We start from the raw sequence: 17,628 nt of genomic DNA, 5'->3' as shown, positions 1-17,628 counted from the left end.
AAAGTGAGGATAAACAGCACCTACTTCCCAGGGTGGTGGAGAATCAAATGAGGTACTATAAAGTGCTTTGCCAATCTCAAAACTATATTAACACTATTGTCATCGTTGCTATTATTACATACTGCGTATCAGACGGGGCCCTCCGGTCTGGAAAAGCATAGATGAAAGACAATGAAACAGTCCGTGCCTTCGAGGAACTTGTGTGCTGTCTCTGTATGGATAAGTACACAAATATGAGGCAACCCAAGACGGAGCTCAGGAAAGGCCCCGTGTCAAGAGCCGAGCTTGGAAGGAAATCGAGGCTTGCTGAACGGGGAAACATCCGCTGTGGATTGTCCCAGAGTGCCACGGGAGGGCCAGGCTTTGCCTTCCCCTGAGGTCTCCTCTCTGAGAGGTGGGTGCAGATTGGGCCAGATGGCCTTTCAGGGCCCTCCGCTCTGATCTGTGACCCTGCATCAGTTTGCCCACCCGTGCCCCGTTGGACTAGCCCTCTGCCCCTCCAAATCTGTGACCTCTTAGCGTTGCCTTTTGGAGTGCCTATTAAAGCTGGATCCCTTCCTAACTCGGCAGCTAGTTGCTCTTTGTCCTTAGGCATGCCCAGTGTTCTAAATGAGAGGCGGCTCCCCTGGGAAGCAGCTCTCCTCTCCTCGGAGCTGCAGCGGCCAGGATCTGAAAGGCCTTGCCTGTAAAGCGGACAACGCAGAAGCGATCCGCGGCCTGGAATTCCCGAGCATGTCACGTGTGTGCGCTCCTCCGCCTGTGTGTCTGTCTGTCTGCCTGCAGAGTAGATACGTCATCCTCCACGAGCAGCTCCCAATCCTGCCTGGCAACTGTGTCTCCCTGTTCTATATTTACCTCCTGGCAGCGCAGGCCAGAAGGCAGTGCCTGGAGATCTCCTTGCCTGACCTCCGGGCCGCGCACCCTCGGCTGGACGGAGCCCAGGAGGCACCCAGCGTGCTGGCAGGCAGGCCAGGTACGGATGCCTGGAGCGGGGCGGTCACGAGCACCTCTGCCCACCCGCCGGGGCTGTTGGGAGACTCGGATGAGCACTGCCTGGCCCGTAGCGGGCGCCCCACAAATGCTGGCTTCCTTGAACCGCACCAGATACCCAGGAGATGCCTGGGAACCCCTCGGGGCTCTGGCTAGGGGAGTCATTTGTTCCACGGTGACTCGCCCTCTGCAGCCCAGGCCAGGAAGGATGGGGGCATTCGTGCCGGGGTCTTTGGGCAGACTGGCGGCCGCCCCAGGAGGAGCAGAGGGGGTCCGGGCCCCCCGGCCACTTAGACCTCGGTCGGCCTCTCCCCTGCCTGGCAATATCGGAAGGGGCAGCCGGTCTGTTGACAAAGGGTTGCTCTGCCCAGGCCGAGTCCTCTTCAGGACCAATGCAAGCAGAAGCCCCCGCCGAGAATTTACCGATCCCAGGATGAGGGGAGGCACGAATTGTCCAGTGGGGGCTCCCTGGATGGGCAGGCTGGATGAGGCAGCGCCATCCTCAGTGCTGGGATCTGGGGATCAGCTTCGCTTTCTTGGCACTGAATCCCACCCTCTGTCTCCTCATCTATGAAATGGGCAGAGTGGCACCTACTTCCATCCCTCCGGAGTACGTTGCAGATCTGAAAGCCCTACATAAATGCACCTTGTTCATGAACTTGCCCAAAGGGGCAGACACACCTGCCTGCCTCTCCCTGGTCGGAGCTCAGGCCCCTCCCTCCCCTGCTGCCTGCTTTCTCTTCCCACCCCCACCCAGCGCTCGAGCCCATGGGCAGTGCATTGGAGCTGTGTGACCCTGGGCAAGTCACTTCACCCCCATGGCCTAGTTCTTACTGCTCTTCTGCCCTGGTACCAGTACTTAGTATTGATTCTAAGATGAACAAAGGTTAACTTTTTTTTACTGCTTAGGGTTGTCATGAAGACAGTGAAAGCCTTTAAGCATTACATGTGAGTAGTTACTTACAGATGAGAACACTGACGGACTAGAGTGAGTAATGGGACTTTGGCAAATGAACAGAAGTCTATTTTTTAAAAGCAGAATTTGAACCCAGGTTCCCTTGTTTTCAAAGCCAGTGAATGTACTTCCCACTATAATTTGGTGACAGTTTGTACTCCTGCTGCCTTGATAAATTGCATCTGTGCCTTCAATGAGCAGGCAGGGAGGATGGAGGAGAGAAAGCCCAAATATTTTCATGAAACCAAGGGGACATTCGGTGCCCACCCGCCCCCCACCCTCCCTGTGTTTGCCCAGTGGGAGGAAGCCTCCCATTTTCTTGCCCGCCCTTCAAGAAGCCAAGCTCCCCACCTGAGCCTGGCTTAGATTTGATTTGCACGTCAGACGGGCAGGTCCGGGCACCAGAGGCTGCCCTGATCCCTACCTAGAATTCTGCATACCCTCTAGTGGATCATCATGGGAACAGCAAGCCCAGGCGGGCAAGATAGCCAGCAGGACATTGGGGTGCTTTTCAACAAACATGGAGTGACTTCATTAGTGATGGTGTGCCTTGGAGGGAATTGGGGTCCACTGGACCAAGCTGTCAGTTACTCGCCACTGAAGAAACACCACGCCGTGCCAGACCACAACAATAATTCTGGTGGGGAACCTCTTCCAATGCCCTCTTCCCACCCTCACCACCCACCGAAGGCATATGCAGATACGCAGATCCAGACTTCCCTCTTCCACCAAAACTCGCCATCTTGATTGGGTAGATGTTGGAGTTGGTCTTTTGGTTCATTCTTGGAATACAATCATTTCTTTCTCGAAGGGGGCATGTACCACTGAAATGGAGTACCAGCAGGAACCTTGGTCATCTCTGGGCCAGTTAATTATTTTATAGGTTTGAAGTGATTTGCCAAGGCTACACTGCTGATGAGTGGAAGCGACGGCTCTGAGGACACAGGTCTCCTGATTCCTTCTAGCACCACACCTTATGCTCCCATCTTAAATATCTGGCACTGAGTTCTCAAATAGCAGACTGGTGGTTCAGTAATGGGAAAACGCAGGAAGTACGTTCCGAATCGCTGCAGCCCTTGGGCACCATGACCTTCCTTGGTAAAATGCTCAGAAGGGCAGCAAAGATCCAAGGCTAACATGTCCCTGGCCACGAGACTGTTCCAGTGTGTCGATGAACCCCAAAGCTAAAACCAAATTTGAGTATAATGTTCAGAGTTGATCGGCAAAGCCACTGAATCCTGATCTGGTCAGACCATTCTTAGAATATATGCTTCCCTCCGGGAGTCATATTTTAAAGGAACATTCACAGCCTGGGACATGTCCAACAGAAGGCAACTGAGATGGAAACTGCCCTGTGAGAATTGGGTGAAAGAACTTGGGCTGTTTAGCCCAAGAAAATGAATGTTGCTCTCCAAGGGCTGTTGCAGAAGAGATTGGGTGCATGGTGTGTGGCAGACCCGAGACGTGACAGCTGGACTTTACAAAGAGATGCATTTTGGCACAAGGAAGATGGCCCCAAATGGGATGGGCCATCTTGTGAGGTCATGAATTGTCTTTCAGAGACAACTAGGTGCTTCCCTGTAAAGGGAGATCATAGAGGGGATTCCCGCATGGGGCAGGAGGTTTGATTAGATCACCCTCTGGCTCATAAGGCAGTAGGATTCCTTTTCCAGAAATCTTGGGAATTCAGGCTACTTTGCCCCCAGACCATGCTCTAGCCTCTCCCCCTCCCCGAGTTTCATCCTCAGTCACAGAGAGGGAGGGGAAAGGAAAGGCTCTTGGCTAGGGCCCTCCGCCGAAGAAGAAGCCTGACAACACAGGATGGACCCTGACCCTCCCTTCCCCACAGCTTCTAGACGGAGAAGAGAGAGCCTTAAACAGAGTAATTCTAAAAGGTTTACTGAGAAAAATCATGATGGACAAACTGACCGGGCCAAGCCAGCCAAAGCAGTAAGCAGTAAGCCCTCTCCTCTGGCCCTCCTATCTCCCTGGGACACTTAGGAGTGACCTCAACCAGTGTTCTCAGGACTCAGGTGAGATTTTCGCCCAAGTAAAAGGTGATGATCAGATGATGAAGCCTTTGTCACACAGAGTCCCCACCCCACCAAATCCCTGAATCGATTAAGGCAGTAGGATGGAGGGCCCTCACAGCACTTTGCCAGGATTCATGAGGTTCTTGGGGTCCAAGACTGCTTTGATCTGCCTCATGGTCTCCATGGCTTCAGGACCAATTTCCTCCTTCAGTAGTTGGCGCTTGCCCAGTCCAATGCCATGCTCCCCCGTGCAGGTCCCATTCATGGCCAGTGCCTTCCTAGAGTAAATAGCCCAAGAGGCAATGCCTTTAGTGGAGGCAGTCAAGATGGACCGCACTGAGGCTTCTCAAGAGACCCTTCACTTGCTCAGAGGAGATTTTGTGGCTTTCTTCTGTGCTGGAGTGAGGAATGCCCAGCTTGGGATTAGCACCAGTAAGTAGGATCCTGATCCTTCCTTCCTTCCTCTCAATCCAGGTTCTAGCTTTCTCAAGACTTGGAGAAAAAAGAAGTCCCTCCCCAGATATGGCGTGTGTCCTTTGGGCCCCATACTCCTGTTCCTGAGCCTGTGCTTCCTGCTAACCCTTCTCTCCACCATGACACCTGCCCTCCGCCCTGAAAAATCAGACAGAATCTTGTACCTCCCCAACCGTTTCCCAAACTCCATCACTCGGCGGTGTTCATCAGCATCCTCAGTGTTAAACACTAAGATGCAGTGGAAGTTTCCATCCCCAACATGCCCAACAATGGTTCCTAGAAAAGGGGAGAGAGAGCTGCTCAAATGCTGGGCATCACTACCTTTCCTGGGCCCCTCACTGTGTCTCCCCTACTCATCCCCCCACCCTTCCCCTTCTTGGATGAGTCTGTCCTTCCTGTGCCTGACCTCTACCTCCTCTCTGTCTGAGAGGTTAAAGCCCCTGGGGGAATAGACCAGGCAGGTAGGGAGGAGGGCCCTAGAGGTCACCTGTGAGACCAGAAGCCTTCAGGTCCTCCTTGGTCTCCACTATAATCTCTGGGAGCCGTGAAATGGGGACACAGACATCTGTAGAGTAGCCCTGTGTGGGTGAGAGATACAAAGTCTTTCAGGCCTTTCAATGGCTTCCCCCTGGCAAGATGCTTTACCCTCTTCTTCCTCCTTCAGCCCAGGAAGAGACTCCTCGGGGAGCTTAGCTGTCTGTTCTCAGATTAGGTGAATAATGTCTAAGGTCCAAGAGCACGGGATAGAAAGGAACCTGCCTACCCTCTAAGTGCTTGGGGAAAGGAGTTCCCTATTTCTCCCATCCACTTCTCTACTCTCCCAGCCCTGGCTCACCTTGCAGCCAGGCCTAAGAGCCAGGGTGGCATACCAGGCATTGTGCCGAGCTGCCCATAGCTGTTTCCGTTCCTCCAGTTCCTTCGACCATGTAAAATGGGAACTTCCATTCTGTTGGGTGATCTCCTCTGCAGGAAATCCTTGTCACCTTAGGCGTCCTTTTATCCACCCTTCAGGGCCCAGGAGAGATCCTGCCTCGAGGCAGCCACAGCAGATGTCCTACTGGACAACCCTCCCCAGGGACCAAGTTGTTGGGATTAGACTCCCCACCCTATCACCACCTCTCCTCCCCAAAGCTGGGGGGGAAGCCCCACCTGCCCTCTGCAGCTGCTCCCTCAGCCCTTGATTGGAGCCGTGGAACTCCAAGAAGAGGGTGGGAGCCACAGCATTGGTCAGGCCACTGTATTTGTTGCAGGCATCCATCATAACGTCATCCAGGAATTCTGGAGAAAGTACGATGAGGTGGCAGGGAAAGGGGTGAGGAGGAGGAGGTAGGTGGAGAAGACAGGAAAATCAGATCTTGGCAAAGAGGGAACCCACACACACACCATACACACGTGGAATGACTTCTTCCATCAACTCAACATACAACTCTAGCTCTTAGCATGGTGATTGGCATGTAATACCTGCTTAATAAATGTCCATTGTTTGGGTACATCTCGCAGAATTATAATATTGAATCAATCAGATATCTACTCAGAACCAGGCACTATTGAGAGCTAGAAAGGACTTGGGCATCTAGACCAGGGTTCTTAAGCTCGGTTCTTAGGATAGATTTCAGGGGTTCTGGGAATGTTGTTTTGTTTTTTTTTTTTTTAACTTTACCTTCTGTCTTAGAATCAATACTGGGTACTGGTTCCAAGGCAGAAGAGTGGTTAGGGCTAGGCAATGGGGGTTAAGTGACTTACCTAGAATCACACAGCTAGGAAGTGGCTGAGGCCAGATTTTAAACTAGGACCTCCCATCTCTAGGCCTGGCTCTCATCCACTGAGCCTCCCAACTGCCCCTAATCCAAAATTTTCAGTGACTAACACCAATGAGCTTCTTTCCAAACCTCTTTAGCCATGAGGGGTGGAAGTGGAGAAGAGGAGACCACGGTTTTCTTTCCACCTGACCAAGACCCTTCCCCAGTCCTCACCAATTCGTGCCACCTGCACGCCACTCTGGAGTATCTGTACAGTGCTATCGACAGCAGCCTGGATGCTAGGGAAGGGACAGACTGCTGCCACAGTGGCCTCGGGGATGCCATGCAGTCGTAGTGTTGCTGTTGTGATGAGGCCCAGGGTCCCCTCCGAGCCAACAAACAGTCCTGTCAGGTTGTAGCCAGCTGAGCTTTTCCTGAGGCCCCAGGGAACAAAAGAATGGGTTCCTGGGGTCAGTCCCAAGGCAGTACCCACATGACACAAGAGCATAGATTTCAAGCTGGAAGCAACTTTGAAACCATCAAATATGTCACTCCCCAGCCCCTGACATTATACAAAATGAGGACACAAAACAGGTGAGGTAATCTACCCAAAGTCACATAATCTAGCCTATGTGGCACAGCAGAATTCAAACCCAGATCCTCTGCCTTCAAATCCAACACTCTCCCCAACATACCATGCTCCCTTCCTCAGAGATCAGGAATGGTTTCTAAACAACCCCAAGTGTTCTAACTAGCCTGGGAAGTCATCTGGCAGCCATGGTTTGACCTATTGAAATCTCGAATGAAAGCTATCTGTATTTTCCAGTGGTGCCTCACATCAGGTAGGCTGGGACCAAGGTGGAGAGCACTGCAGTGGATCCCAGGCAAAGGGTCAGAGATCATCTCACCCAACCCCTTCATTTTACCGATGAGGAAACTGAGTCTCAGAGTCATACAGCTAGAGAATAAGAGCTGTAACTAGAACTCAAGTCTCCTGGCTGCCAGGCCAATTCCACTAGAGCAGACAACATTGATGGCATGAGGATTCTGTCACCAGTGCTCGGCCAACATGGAGGCCATCTAAAGGCAAATACGCAATGTCTACAACAGTATAAATGTAAAGAACCACGATGAAACCATTGGAACTGAACCCGGTGAAGTTGAAATGACTAAGCCTGTCCCCCAAGAAGAGAGAGGAGTCCTTACTGGGGGACTGTCAAGTGTCTTACTTTTTCAAATGCATGGTAAGTTGCTGAACAGGGTTTTTTCTTCCTTTATTATCAGGGATGGTTCTCAGGAAGGAGATTGAAGAGGAGACATGATTGGGAAATGCAGGCGATAATCAAATATCGATATCTTTTAGTAGCAATAATTTTCAAAATATGAGCCATAAAGCTGGCCAGGGATGAGAGGAAGGAAAGAAAGCACAGGGTGCTCTCCAAGAAGTCAGCTGAGGAGTGGCTTTTGGTGTATCTGCTGCTTTGAATAATCTGTATCATTCTACCCTCTGTGCATGTGAGCAATACAAAATGCCCTTACAAGGCCCATCTGTCTACTGGCTCCTTAGGGTGCTTGATGCCTTGGCTGGTGAAAGTCCTGACCCTAACACTCCATATCTCTTTCTACTACTACTACCACCCCACTCACCTGAATCGGCGGCCTTGACCTGAGGTATACAGGATCTTCCCATTTGCCAACACAACTTCCAGGTTGATGACATTCTCCAGCATAGTGCCATACCGAACAGCATTGGTCCCTGAGGCCCCAGTAGCTGCCATGCCACAGAGGGAGGCATCAGCTCCTGGATCTGGGAGGAAGAGAGTATATGGGGGAAAGGAACCAAATTGGGGGAGTGCATGGAGCTCTCAGGAGGTCCCAGGAGAAAACCAACCCATTGGCTTTGGAGGATGGGCAGCAGGTGGCTGGAGCGCTGCCTGCATGCCTGGGCTCCTGAGGATAGGGGCACACAGTTTGGGAGAAAGTGGCCATGGGTCTGGGCAGTTGTGATGAGGAGGGGGTGGAGGAAGAAGCTAGAAACTCCACGATGAGCCTGAGCATCTTCCCTAAAACATATGCAGGGAATCTCCTCAGAGCCTTTCTTGGAAGGTCCGTATAGAAAGGAGGGAAGGAAACCCCATGGCACCCCTGGGAGCATGAGGAAATAGCCCAGAGTTTGAGCTGGTCCCCAAGTCATACCCACTGGGAACCAGAGACCACTATCCCTCAGGTAGGAGTTAAGGGCTTTATGGGTAACCCCAGGCTCCACAGTCACTGAAAAGTCATCTGCATTCAGCTCCAAGACACGGTCCATGCGAGTGAGGTTAAAGCAGATGCCACCCTATCAGAAGACAGGAAAGGGGAAGAGGTGAGATGGGCCCCAATCAGACAGACAGAAACACACACACACACAACACACACAGAGTTTTCCAGATTCCCTCTACACACCCCTTTCCTGATAGGCAAGGAACTAAGTGTCCAGGAGACATGAGGGGAGAAGAAAGGAAGAGGACCATAGAAACTAAAGGTCCAGACTGAAGCAAGGGAGGAAAGTTCCCCCCACGGACCAAGGCTCAAGGGGCACAGACTCGTTGAAAAGACAGAATACAATTATTTCTAAGATGCCAAGACCTTCAGGTGCCCCCACCTCAGGTTCTGCTTCTGATGGAGGGTCATGGGCAGAGGTATGGTGGGAACAGGTTGCCTTCTCTGATCTCAATTTCAGAAGTTTAGGACTATTTCCCAATATACTGAGCTTTCCTTAATTCGTTTGGAGAATAGCTGGGTGGCTCAGTTGATGGAGAGCAAGGCTTAGAGACAGGAGGTTCTGGGTTCAAATCTGACCTGAGATACTTCCTAGCTGTGTGACCCCACCCCAGGGTCACACAAGGTCCAGACAAGACATTTAAATAGCCCCCCCCCCCAATCACCTAGCCCTTACTTCTGCCTTAGAACCAATACATAGAATTGATTCCAAAATGGAAGGTAAAGATTTGTTTTGTTTTAATCCATGGTGGGTGATCAGTTTGGTGGGGTTTTTCTTTACAAATTTTTTTCTTTCCAATAAGGGATGGCTCCCTGGCAGGAGGGAGATGAAAGAATACAGGGGGAAATGTAGATGATGCTTTTTTAAATCAATAAAAATGCATTTTAAAAAAAGAATTCATGAACTTTTTCCTTTACATTGTTCCCCACACAACTTTTTTAAAAAAACTACCACATTGGGGGCAGCTGGGTAGCTCAGTGAATTGAGAGCCAGGCCTAGAGATGGGAGGTCCTAGGTTCAAATCTGGCCTCAGACACTTCCCAGCTGTGTGACCCTGGGCAAGTCACTTGACCCCCATTGCCTAGCCTTCACTGCTCTTCTGCCTTGGAGCCAATACACAGTATTGACTCCAAGATGGAAGGTATAGGTTAAAAATAAATAAATAAATAAAAACTACCACATGGATGCAACTTGGAATCTTAGAGAGTTGTCTAGAGCAATAAGAAATTAAGTAATTTTCTGTGAGGTAGGATTAGAATCCAGATCTTCTTGGCTTCTATATCGATTCTTTATCCATTATTTCATGTCCAAGTAACATAGCCAATTAGTGCCAGAGACAGAATTTGAACTCATCTTGATGCCAAACCCAGCTCACTCTCTTACATTGCTTAGAAATCTCGTTTTCAGTGGGGCAGCATAAACCTATTACCCCTGTGATCCTTCAGCTGAACTCTGTGCTGCCCAGACTACCCAGGGTTCCCATCCCAATGGGCAGAGTTTCTAGGGAGAGGAAAGGTGTTAACGTTAAATCTGGGAAGTAGCAAATGATGAAGGAGTGGATTCGCCACTTAGCTTAGCCAATCGGAGGTGGGGAAGAGACAGATTCTTATATAATGAGGTCCAAATCGGAGAAGGGAAATTAAAGGAGCGGGAGTGGAGGGCAGGAGCCGCCAGTCCCAAAGATGGAGAGGGAAACTGCCCCACTTTCAAAAGCCCCAGCCCCAGCCCCAGGACCCTGGCCATACCCGTATAGCATTGACTCCACCTTCCATCCCTGTCCCGGTGCCAAAGGGGATAATGGGGATGCTGTGATCATAGCACAAGGCTGCCAGCTGGCTGACCTGCTCCACATTCTGGGGCCACACAACTGCATCTGGGGGGCTGCACCTGCCAGAAAAGACAAGGCTCGTTTCTACCTGGAACCGAGTACAAGAGATAAATCTATAAAATTTAAATTAAATGAAATTATAAAAAAGACAAGGCTGGAGGAGTTTGGCGGGTCCCAGCCCAAAAGAAAACCAACCAAGCCTTCAGACTCTACGATGGTGATCGGTGGACAGTGCCAAGAGAGGAGCCTCTGAGCTAAGGTCTAGGAGAGAGGAAGAGAATATCCCCAGAGTAGGGGACCAAAGGGAACCTTCTTCCCTGGCACACTGACCTCTGTCTCCATCTCAGTGCCAAGAGCAACGTGCTCCAGGGAGAACCATGCAACCAGAAAACAGGAAGGAAAGGACCCCAAAGACTTGGGCCCCACTCTGAAACCCTTTGATCCCTCTTTTCTCGAACCCAACCGCAGAAGGGAGTATCAAAGTGGGTAGAAGAATGCACCGGAGACTCCTAGACTTAAGGCTGACAGCTTTGGGAATGACTGAGTCCTCTTAACTCCCGTTCTGGTTTTACTGACAAATTAGACCCCAGAGAGAACCGGCATCCCCAAGGTTAGCTGCCTGGTTCAAAGCAAAGGATACCTTCTTGGGATGCAGTATAGGGCAGGCAACAGTCATGGACCAGAAAAGCCAGATGCTGGGCGATGCAGGAGGAGGAAGAGAAGCAGAGACCTCCGAGGGCATCATCCCTCATCCCCAGCACCAAGCATCGTCTCGCCATGTGGCCAGTCCGACTCACCTGCCTTCCGGGGCTGTAGGATTCCGAGACACGGGCCCCCCCTGCTCCCCTGGCCCACCACCTGCCTACCTGTGCATAGATTCATCATGACCGTGCTGCTCACGCACCGCAGCAGCTATAGACACATTGGGTTCCCCCACCACCGCCTTCAGTGTCTCCACAAAATCATCACTGACTCGCTCCTGCAAGCATCAAAAGGGGGAAGCTCCTCAGGGTTCTAGGAGATCTGAGCTCTCAGGAGAAGATCAGTCAGTCAGCCAATCATCAAACATTATTAAGCACCTACTGTGTGCCAGGCACTGAGCTAGGAACTGGGGATTAAAAAGATGGAAATTAAATAATGGCTGCCCTCAAAGGAACTTCCCTTTTGTGGAAGGCCCAGTGAAGGTAGGCCTGTGGGACTCTGAAAGAGCGCTCAGTGAAATACCAGAAGGCAGGAGATGACTGTGTTTGGTCAGAGGCCCCATGCCCTCCTCTTCCCCTGTCAGCCAGCTTAGCCAAGGTAACACAGGCAACCCTCGTTTTATTTTATTTTTATTTATTTTTTAAACCCTTACCTTCTGTCTGAGAATTAATACTATGTATCGGTTCCAAGGCAGAAGAGCTGTAAGGTCTGGGCAATGGGTGTTAAGTGACTTGCCCAGGGTCACACAGCTAGGAAGTGTCTGAAGCCAAATTTGAACCCAGGACCTCCTGTCTCTAGACCTGGCTCTCAATCCACTGACCCACCCAGCTATCCTTACCCTCATTTTAAGAATGTACACTGTACGGAAATGTAAAATGGCCAGACAGAATAAACCAGGCACATATATATGGAAAAATAATAAATATACATACATAAATATATATTTTTAAAATTCTTACTTTCTGTCTTAGACTCAATTCTAAGACAGAAGAGCAGCAAAGGCTTTTTGGGGTTAAATGACTTGGTCAGGATCACACAGCTAGGAAGTAGTGGAGAAATATAAGTCTATCCCTAACATATTCCTACAGTATGAGAGTCCAGATTTGAACCCAGGTCCTCCCACCTGCAGGCCTGGCTCTCTATCCACTGTGCTACCTGGCTGCCCCCAATTTTTTTTATTTTATAGAACAGGTTTTCTTAAAAATCCAACTCTGGGGCACTTAGGTGGCTTGGTAGATAGAGAGCCAACTCTAGAGATGGGAGATTCTGGTCTCAGATACTTCCTAGCTGTGTGACCCTGGGCAAGTCACTTAACCCTCACTACCTAGCCCCTGTTGCTCTTCCGCCCTGGAACCAATACTTAGTATCAGTTCTAAGATGGGAGGTAAGGGTTTTTTAGAGTAATTAATTAATTAAAAATTAAAAAAGGATCCCTCTTCAGCAAGAAAAGAACTGCAGGTATAAAATTTCTATTAGGAATTTCTATTTCTATTGGGAAAATGCTGCAAACAAATTGGTGAGCCCAATTATCAGAGGATGGTCGAGCACATTGTGAGTTATTACTGAAAGGACTGAGTAGGAAGAATTCCAAGAAATAATGGATGGGCTTGAATGAAGTGATGTGGAATGAGGAGAGCTCCTCGTCAAGGATGATGGGGGGGTGGGAGGGGCTCTGATCACAGACGGAAACCAAGATGTCTTCAGCCACAAAATTGCCATCAAACACAATTAATGTTGGTAATCAAGTTGCTAAGGTGAATCTGGACGACTGACATGATCCCAGAGGCCCACCCCACTGCCCAGCCATCCACAGAGAGGAGACGGGCTCCAGATACTCCAGATGGCGAACGAGACCTAGAGAAAGCATTTTGGACGTGGCCAATGTAGAAATTTGTTTTGCTTAACTATACATATTTGTTAAAATCAGTTTTTCTTTTCCTTTTTCCCCCCTAAATGTGTCGGGGATAGGGGAGAAGAGGAAATAGGTATTTGTTCATTGAAAAAAAGAAAATTTAATTTTAAAAGGGAAAAGCTTATTAAAATGTAAACCATTCTTTCTTTTTGTAAAAAAAAAAAAAGCAACGTTCAAAGCTGTAAAATAGCCTTGATCAGTCTCAAGCAATTGACTATCCCATGCCATTTGGCTTAACATTTTTTTTTTATTTTAAACCCTTACCTTTTGTCTTAGAGTCAATACTATACATTGATTCCAAGGCATAAGAGCAGGAAGGGCTAGGGGGTTAAGTGACTTGCCCAGGGTCACACAGCTAGGAAGTGTCTGAGGCCAGATTTGAACCTAGGACCTCCCATCTCTAGGCCTAGCTCTCAATCCATTGATTGAGAGCTGCTCCCCCCCCCCAATTTGGCTTAACTTCTAAGGGAAATTGTCCTTAGAAAAATTTCATCTTCAGTTTGTTGGGATTTTATGTCAAAATAAATGTGTCCATTTAAAAAAACTTAAAAAAAAAAAAGATTCAGCCTTACATTCCCCCCATTGTGCCTAGTGTAGAGTATCAAAGATAGCAGATGCTCAGTACAATCAGTTCACCCAACAGGATTTTGTGCACATTTTTCAGAACCATTAAACGGCCACCGAAGAAGCCGCCAGTCAGCTTAACGAGGGTCAATAAAGGATTCCGAGGCTCCAAGAACGGCAGACCAGAATAGACCTCAGATCAATTTGTCCAAACCCCTATTTTATGAACAGGAAAACAGAAACCCCAAGAGTCCAGCGTTCCTTAGAGCCAAAAGCACCGGAAGAACGAATCCCAGCCTGTCAGATGCCACAGCTGAGGCTCAGACAGGAGATGACTTGACCAAAGTCCTGTAGCAAATTATTGACATTGGCGGGGCACCCTAATGTCCTGACCCCTGCAAAGGTGTGTCCTTAAAGAGGCCAATGAAGTCTTAAGCCAAAAGAATTCTCCTTTTTTCCCAGCCCTTACTGCTAAGTTACTTACAGATCTAGTTAGCGTGCCCACCTCATTGGGCTATGCTACTGACATGCCAGTGTCACCGGGGGAGCCCCAGGGTGGGCTGTCAAGGAGAAAGTGTAAGAGAGGGGCCCTCTCCCCAACCCCCCTTTAAGACAGAACCCCCCAAGGTCAACAGAAGCTGCCTCGGGGTCTTACAGGAGCCCAGCCTCTCCACCAATAGGACCCAAGAGGCCCCTGCCAGGCTCTGGGCTTATTACCTGCTGCCTCTTTGAACAGTAGCTCCTCCAGCCGCCTAGGACACGGAGCAGCCTCGCCATAACCAAAGAGGATTTCAGCTCAGCGGGGGGCTGCAGGGGGAGATCCAAGCTGGCACTCCAAGGTCCTGGCTTGGGGCCTGAATCAAAGGAAAACAAGCCACCTACCAGGCTCCCGCCACTGCTTTTCTATTGGCTGCTGCAGGAGGGTGGGCTCTGTCTTAAGGTAGCTCAGGCAGTTAAGGCAGTTACAGCTTAATTCCACTCAGTGCTCCCTGAGCTCCTAACTGGGGACTGAGGGCACGGGTTAAGGCTACAGAGCATCCTGAATTACTGGCCTGAAATGCACCCTTTACTCCAGTCCCTCATCACTGTGTCTGGCCAGGTGAGGCTCAGGAAATAGTGAGCTCCCCACTTCCTGGAAGCCTTCAGCTTAATGTGGACACATTCATTGCCCAAAGCACATCAAACTCAATGAAATCCCCCACCATGTATGGCTCCAACCCCCCCCCCCCCCAGCCAAAGCTAAGGAAAACAGCAGAGAAGAGTTGATTGCCCAAGTCTGATAGAAGCTTCTGGGGTCCAGGCATTGGAGATAGAAAATGAAAAGCTAACTGGACTCCCTGCCTTATCTCTTCCCATTCTAATCCGTTCAAGCTGCCAAAGGGCTTTTCCTAAAATCCAGGTCTTACCATGTCACACATCCTTCATTAAACTCCAGGGGCTCCCTATTACCCCAAGGATCAAATAGAAAATCCTCTGGGTTATAAAGCCTTTTACAACCTCCACCCCTTTTACCCACCCAATCTTCGTACACCCCCTCCACTCACTCATGTTTTTACCCCCCCCCCCACTCATTCTATGATCTAACAACTGGTGCCTTCTTGCTGTTCCTCCAATGAACGCTCCATCCCCCAGCTTCCTGCCTTTGCCTTGGTTTTCCCTCACACCTGGAATGTTCACCCTCCTCATCTCGACCTCTTAGAACCCCCTGGCTTCAAGATGGCCGAGTCAGATGTCACCTTCTGCTGCAGATCTTTTTTGTCACCACCATCTAGTGTCATCCACTCTACAGTGACTTTGGCTGTATCTTTTATATGATGTTCCTGTATATTGAAACATTCCCCCCCCCATTAGAAAAGTAATGATAATAGCTGATATTTATTTAGGTCTTTTTATTTATGTATTTATTTGCTTTTTAAACCCTTAGCTTTTGTCAGTATCATTTCTTTTCTTTTTTTTTTTAATTAAAAACCCTCACCTTCTATCTTGGAATCAATACTGTGTATTGGTTCTAAGGTAGAAGAGTGGTAAGGGCTAGGCAGTGTGGGTTAAGTGACTTGCCCAGGGTCACCCAGATGGGCAGTGTCTGAGGCTAGATTTGAACCTAGGACCTCCCATCTCTAGGCCTGGCTCTCAATCCACTGAGCTGCCCACTGTCAGTATCATTTCTAAGAGAGAGGAGCAGCAAGGATTAGGCAATCCAAGTTAAGTGACTTGCCCAGGGTCATACAGCTAGGAAGTGTCTGAAGTCAGATTTTGAACCCAGGTCCTCCCTACTGAGTGAGATAGAGCCTGGTGCTCTATCCATTGGGCTCCCTGGCCCTATATATAGGAATCTATATCTATATCAGCCATCATATATAAAGCTATGTTTACATATATATATATATATATATATATATATATACAACCATAATCATATATATATATGTATATATAAAGTTGTGTGTGTGTGGCTTTAAGGCTAGATTTGTATCCCCAGCATTTAGCACAATGTTTGGCACAGAGTAACCTGCTTAATAAATCCTTGTCCTCTGACTGATTGAACTGTACTCACTCATCCACCCACTAGGACAGCTCAACTAAGTGGATTAACTCTGGGTTTTGCAAACCTTAAGCACTACATAAATGCTAGCCATTTTTTTTTATTAGAGCCTCCATGACTTTATGAGTTCAAAAGGTACCTCGTGTGGGTATTCCAGAGTCAAGAGTTCCAGAGAGGGTGGAACATAAATGACCTGAGGAGCCAGAGGCCTTTAGTAGTTGAGTAAATGATACATCTGGGGGTGGGGGGCAGCTGGGTGATTCAGTGGATTGAAAGCCAGGCTCAGAGATGGGAGGTCCTGCGTTCAAATCTGGCCTCAGATACTTCCCAGCTGTGTGACCCTGGGCAAGTCACTTGACCCCCATTGCCTAGCCCTTACCACTCTTCTGCCTTGGAGCCAATACACAGTATTGACTCCAAGACGGAAGGTAAGGGTTAAAATAAATAAATAAAAAAGGATACATCTGGTGGAGATGAACTTGGTAGGACCCAATGCTCTAAGAGAATTAAAGTAAGTGATGAGTAAGTCTGCTTTCCCCAAGAGATTGAGGTGGCGCATCCTAAGGTGTTGGGGGAAATGCTTGCCATTGGTTCACGCCATCTCTTTGTCTCTTGTAAAATCCAATCGATATTAAGTGATTAAATGGAATCGGGGTGGCTCCTAACGTGAAGGGATTCTCACAGCTAGTGAGGGCTTAAACCAATGGCAGTAAAGAAAAGAGAACCCCACAGACTCTTCCAGGTCCCCCAGAACCGTGATGAGCCGATAGAGCAAGGCTGGGAGGAAGCAGAGCAAACCCCTGGAAAGGAATTCAGAGGCCGACCCATGTGACCCGAACCTAGAGAGGAACATCCTCTACTGCATTCTTGATGACAAGTTATCCAGACTCTCCTTGAAGACCGCTATGAAGGGGGAATCTAGTACTCTCTGAGGCTCTTCTTTTCCCTTTTGGGTAGCTCCAGTTGGAAAGTGTTTCCCAAGAGTGAGCTTAAATCTGGTTCTTTGACCCTCTAACGCATCGTTCTTCCGTATCACTGAGGCAGGCAGGAAGCATGAAAAATAGATATTTAGTCTCTTGACTCACTAGAGACAATGTTCTTTATTGTCACTCTCCCATGTAGCCGCTGGAAACATGGCTACAAAGTGTCAGGGGGGAATTCCAGTTATTTTTGTTGTTTGGTTATTTTCAGGCATTTCTTCATGATCCCTTTTGGGTTTCTTTTGGCAAAGATCCTGGAGCGGTTTGCCATTTCCTTCTCTAGCACATTTTACAGATGAGGAAACTGAGGCCAGTAGGGTGAAGTGACTTGCTCAGGAAGTGTCTGAGGCCAGATTTGAACTCATGAAGATAGTCTTCCTGATTCCAAGCCCAGTGCTCTGTCTACTTACTGCACCACCTAATTGAACAACCCTTCAAATTCTGGAAGACAACCCACTCTCCTCAAGTCTTCTTTTCTTTAAGTTAAAGAGCCCTCATTCCGCCTGTTGGTCATCATATGGCCTGGTCCCTAGTCCTCTCCCCATCCTCCTCTCTACCTTCCAGCTTGTGCCAACGTCCTTCCTAGAACATGAAGAGTTAATACAAGAAAGGGGCAGGTATAAGGCAGCATTTCTGTTGGGGAGTG

At 49.0% G+C, this 17,628-nt stretch overlaps 1 protein-coding gene across 2 annotated transcripts; it reads right to left on the bottom strand.

Annotated features, from left to right (window-relative positions):
* Nucleotides 1–3,828: 3,828 nt before the first annotated feature.
* Nucleotides 3,829–14,592, bottom strand: LDHD (lactate dehydrogenase D). 2 transcript variants are annotated; one of them, XM_001375105.5, is made up of 11 exons: nucleotides 14,178–14,582; nucleotides 11,149–11,261; nucleotides 10,200–10,341; nucleotides 8,388–8,529; nucleotides 7,839–7,998; nucleotides 6,426–6,625; nucleotides 5,602–5,730; nucleotides 5,288–5,415; nucleotides 4,940–5,030; nucleotides 4,617–4,728; nucleotides 3,829–4,256 (listed from the first exon to the last, which is right to left on the bottom strand). In XM_001375105.5, exons 1-11 carry the CDS (start codon nucleotides 14,235–14,237, stop codon nucleotides 4,091–4,093), a joined length of 1,443 nt encoding a protein of 480 aa, XP_001375142.3. In that variant the 5' UTR covers nucleotides 14,238–14,582; the 3' UTR covers nucleotides 3,829–4,090. The 2 variants fall into 2 exon arrangements, with proteins under 2 accessions (XP_001375142.3, XP_007477561.2); XM_007477499.3 differs by lacking the exon at nucleotides 4,617–4,728 and having other exon boundaries at nucleotides 14,178–14,592.
* Between the last annotated feature and the right edge of the window lie 3,036 nt (nucleotides 14,593–17,628).

This window comes from Monodelphis domestica, chromosome 1 (genome assembly GCF_027887165.1).
Source record: "Monodelphis domestica isolate mMonDom1 chromosome 1, mMonDom1.pri, whole genome shotgun sequence".
NCBI lineage: Eukaryota > Metazoa > Chordata > Mammalia > Didelphimorphia > Didelphidae > Monodelphis > Monodelphis domestica.
The sequence above is the reverse complement of the archived record's forward strand: the minus strand, read 5'-3'. Positions and strand labels throughout refer to the sequence as shown.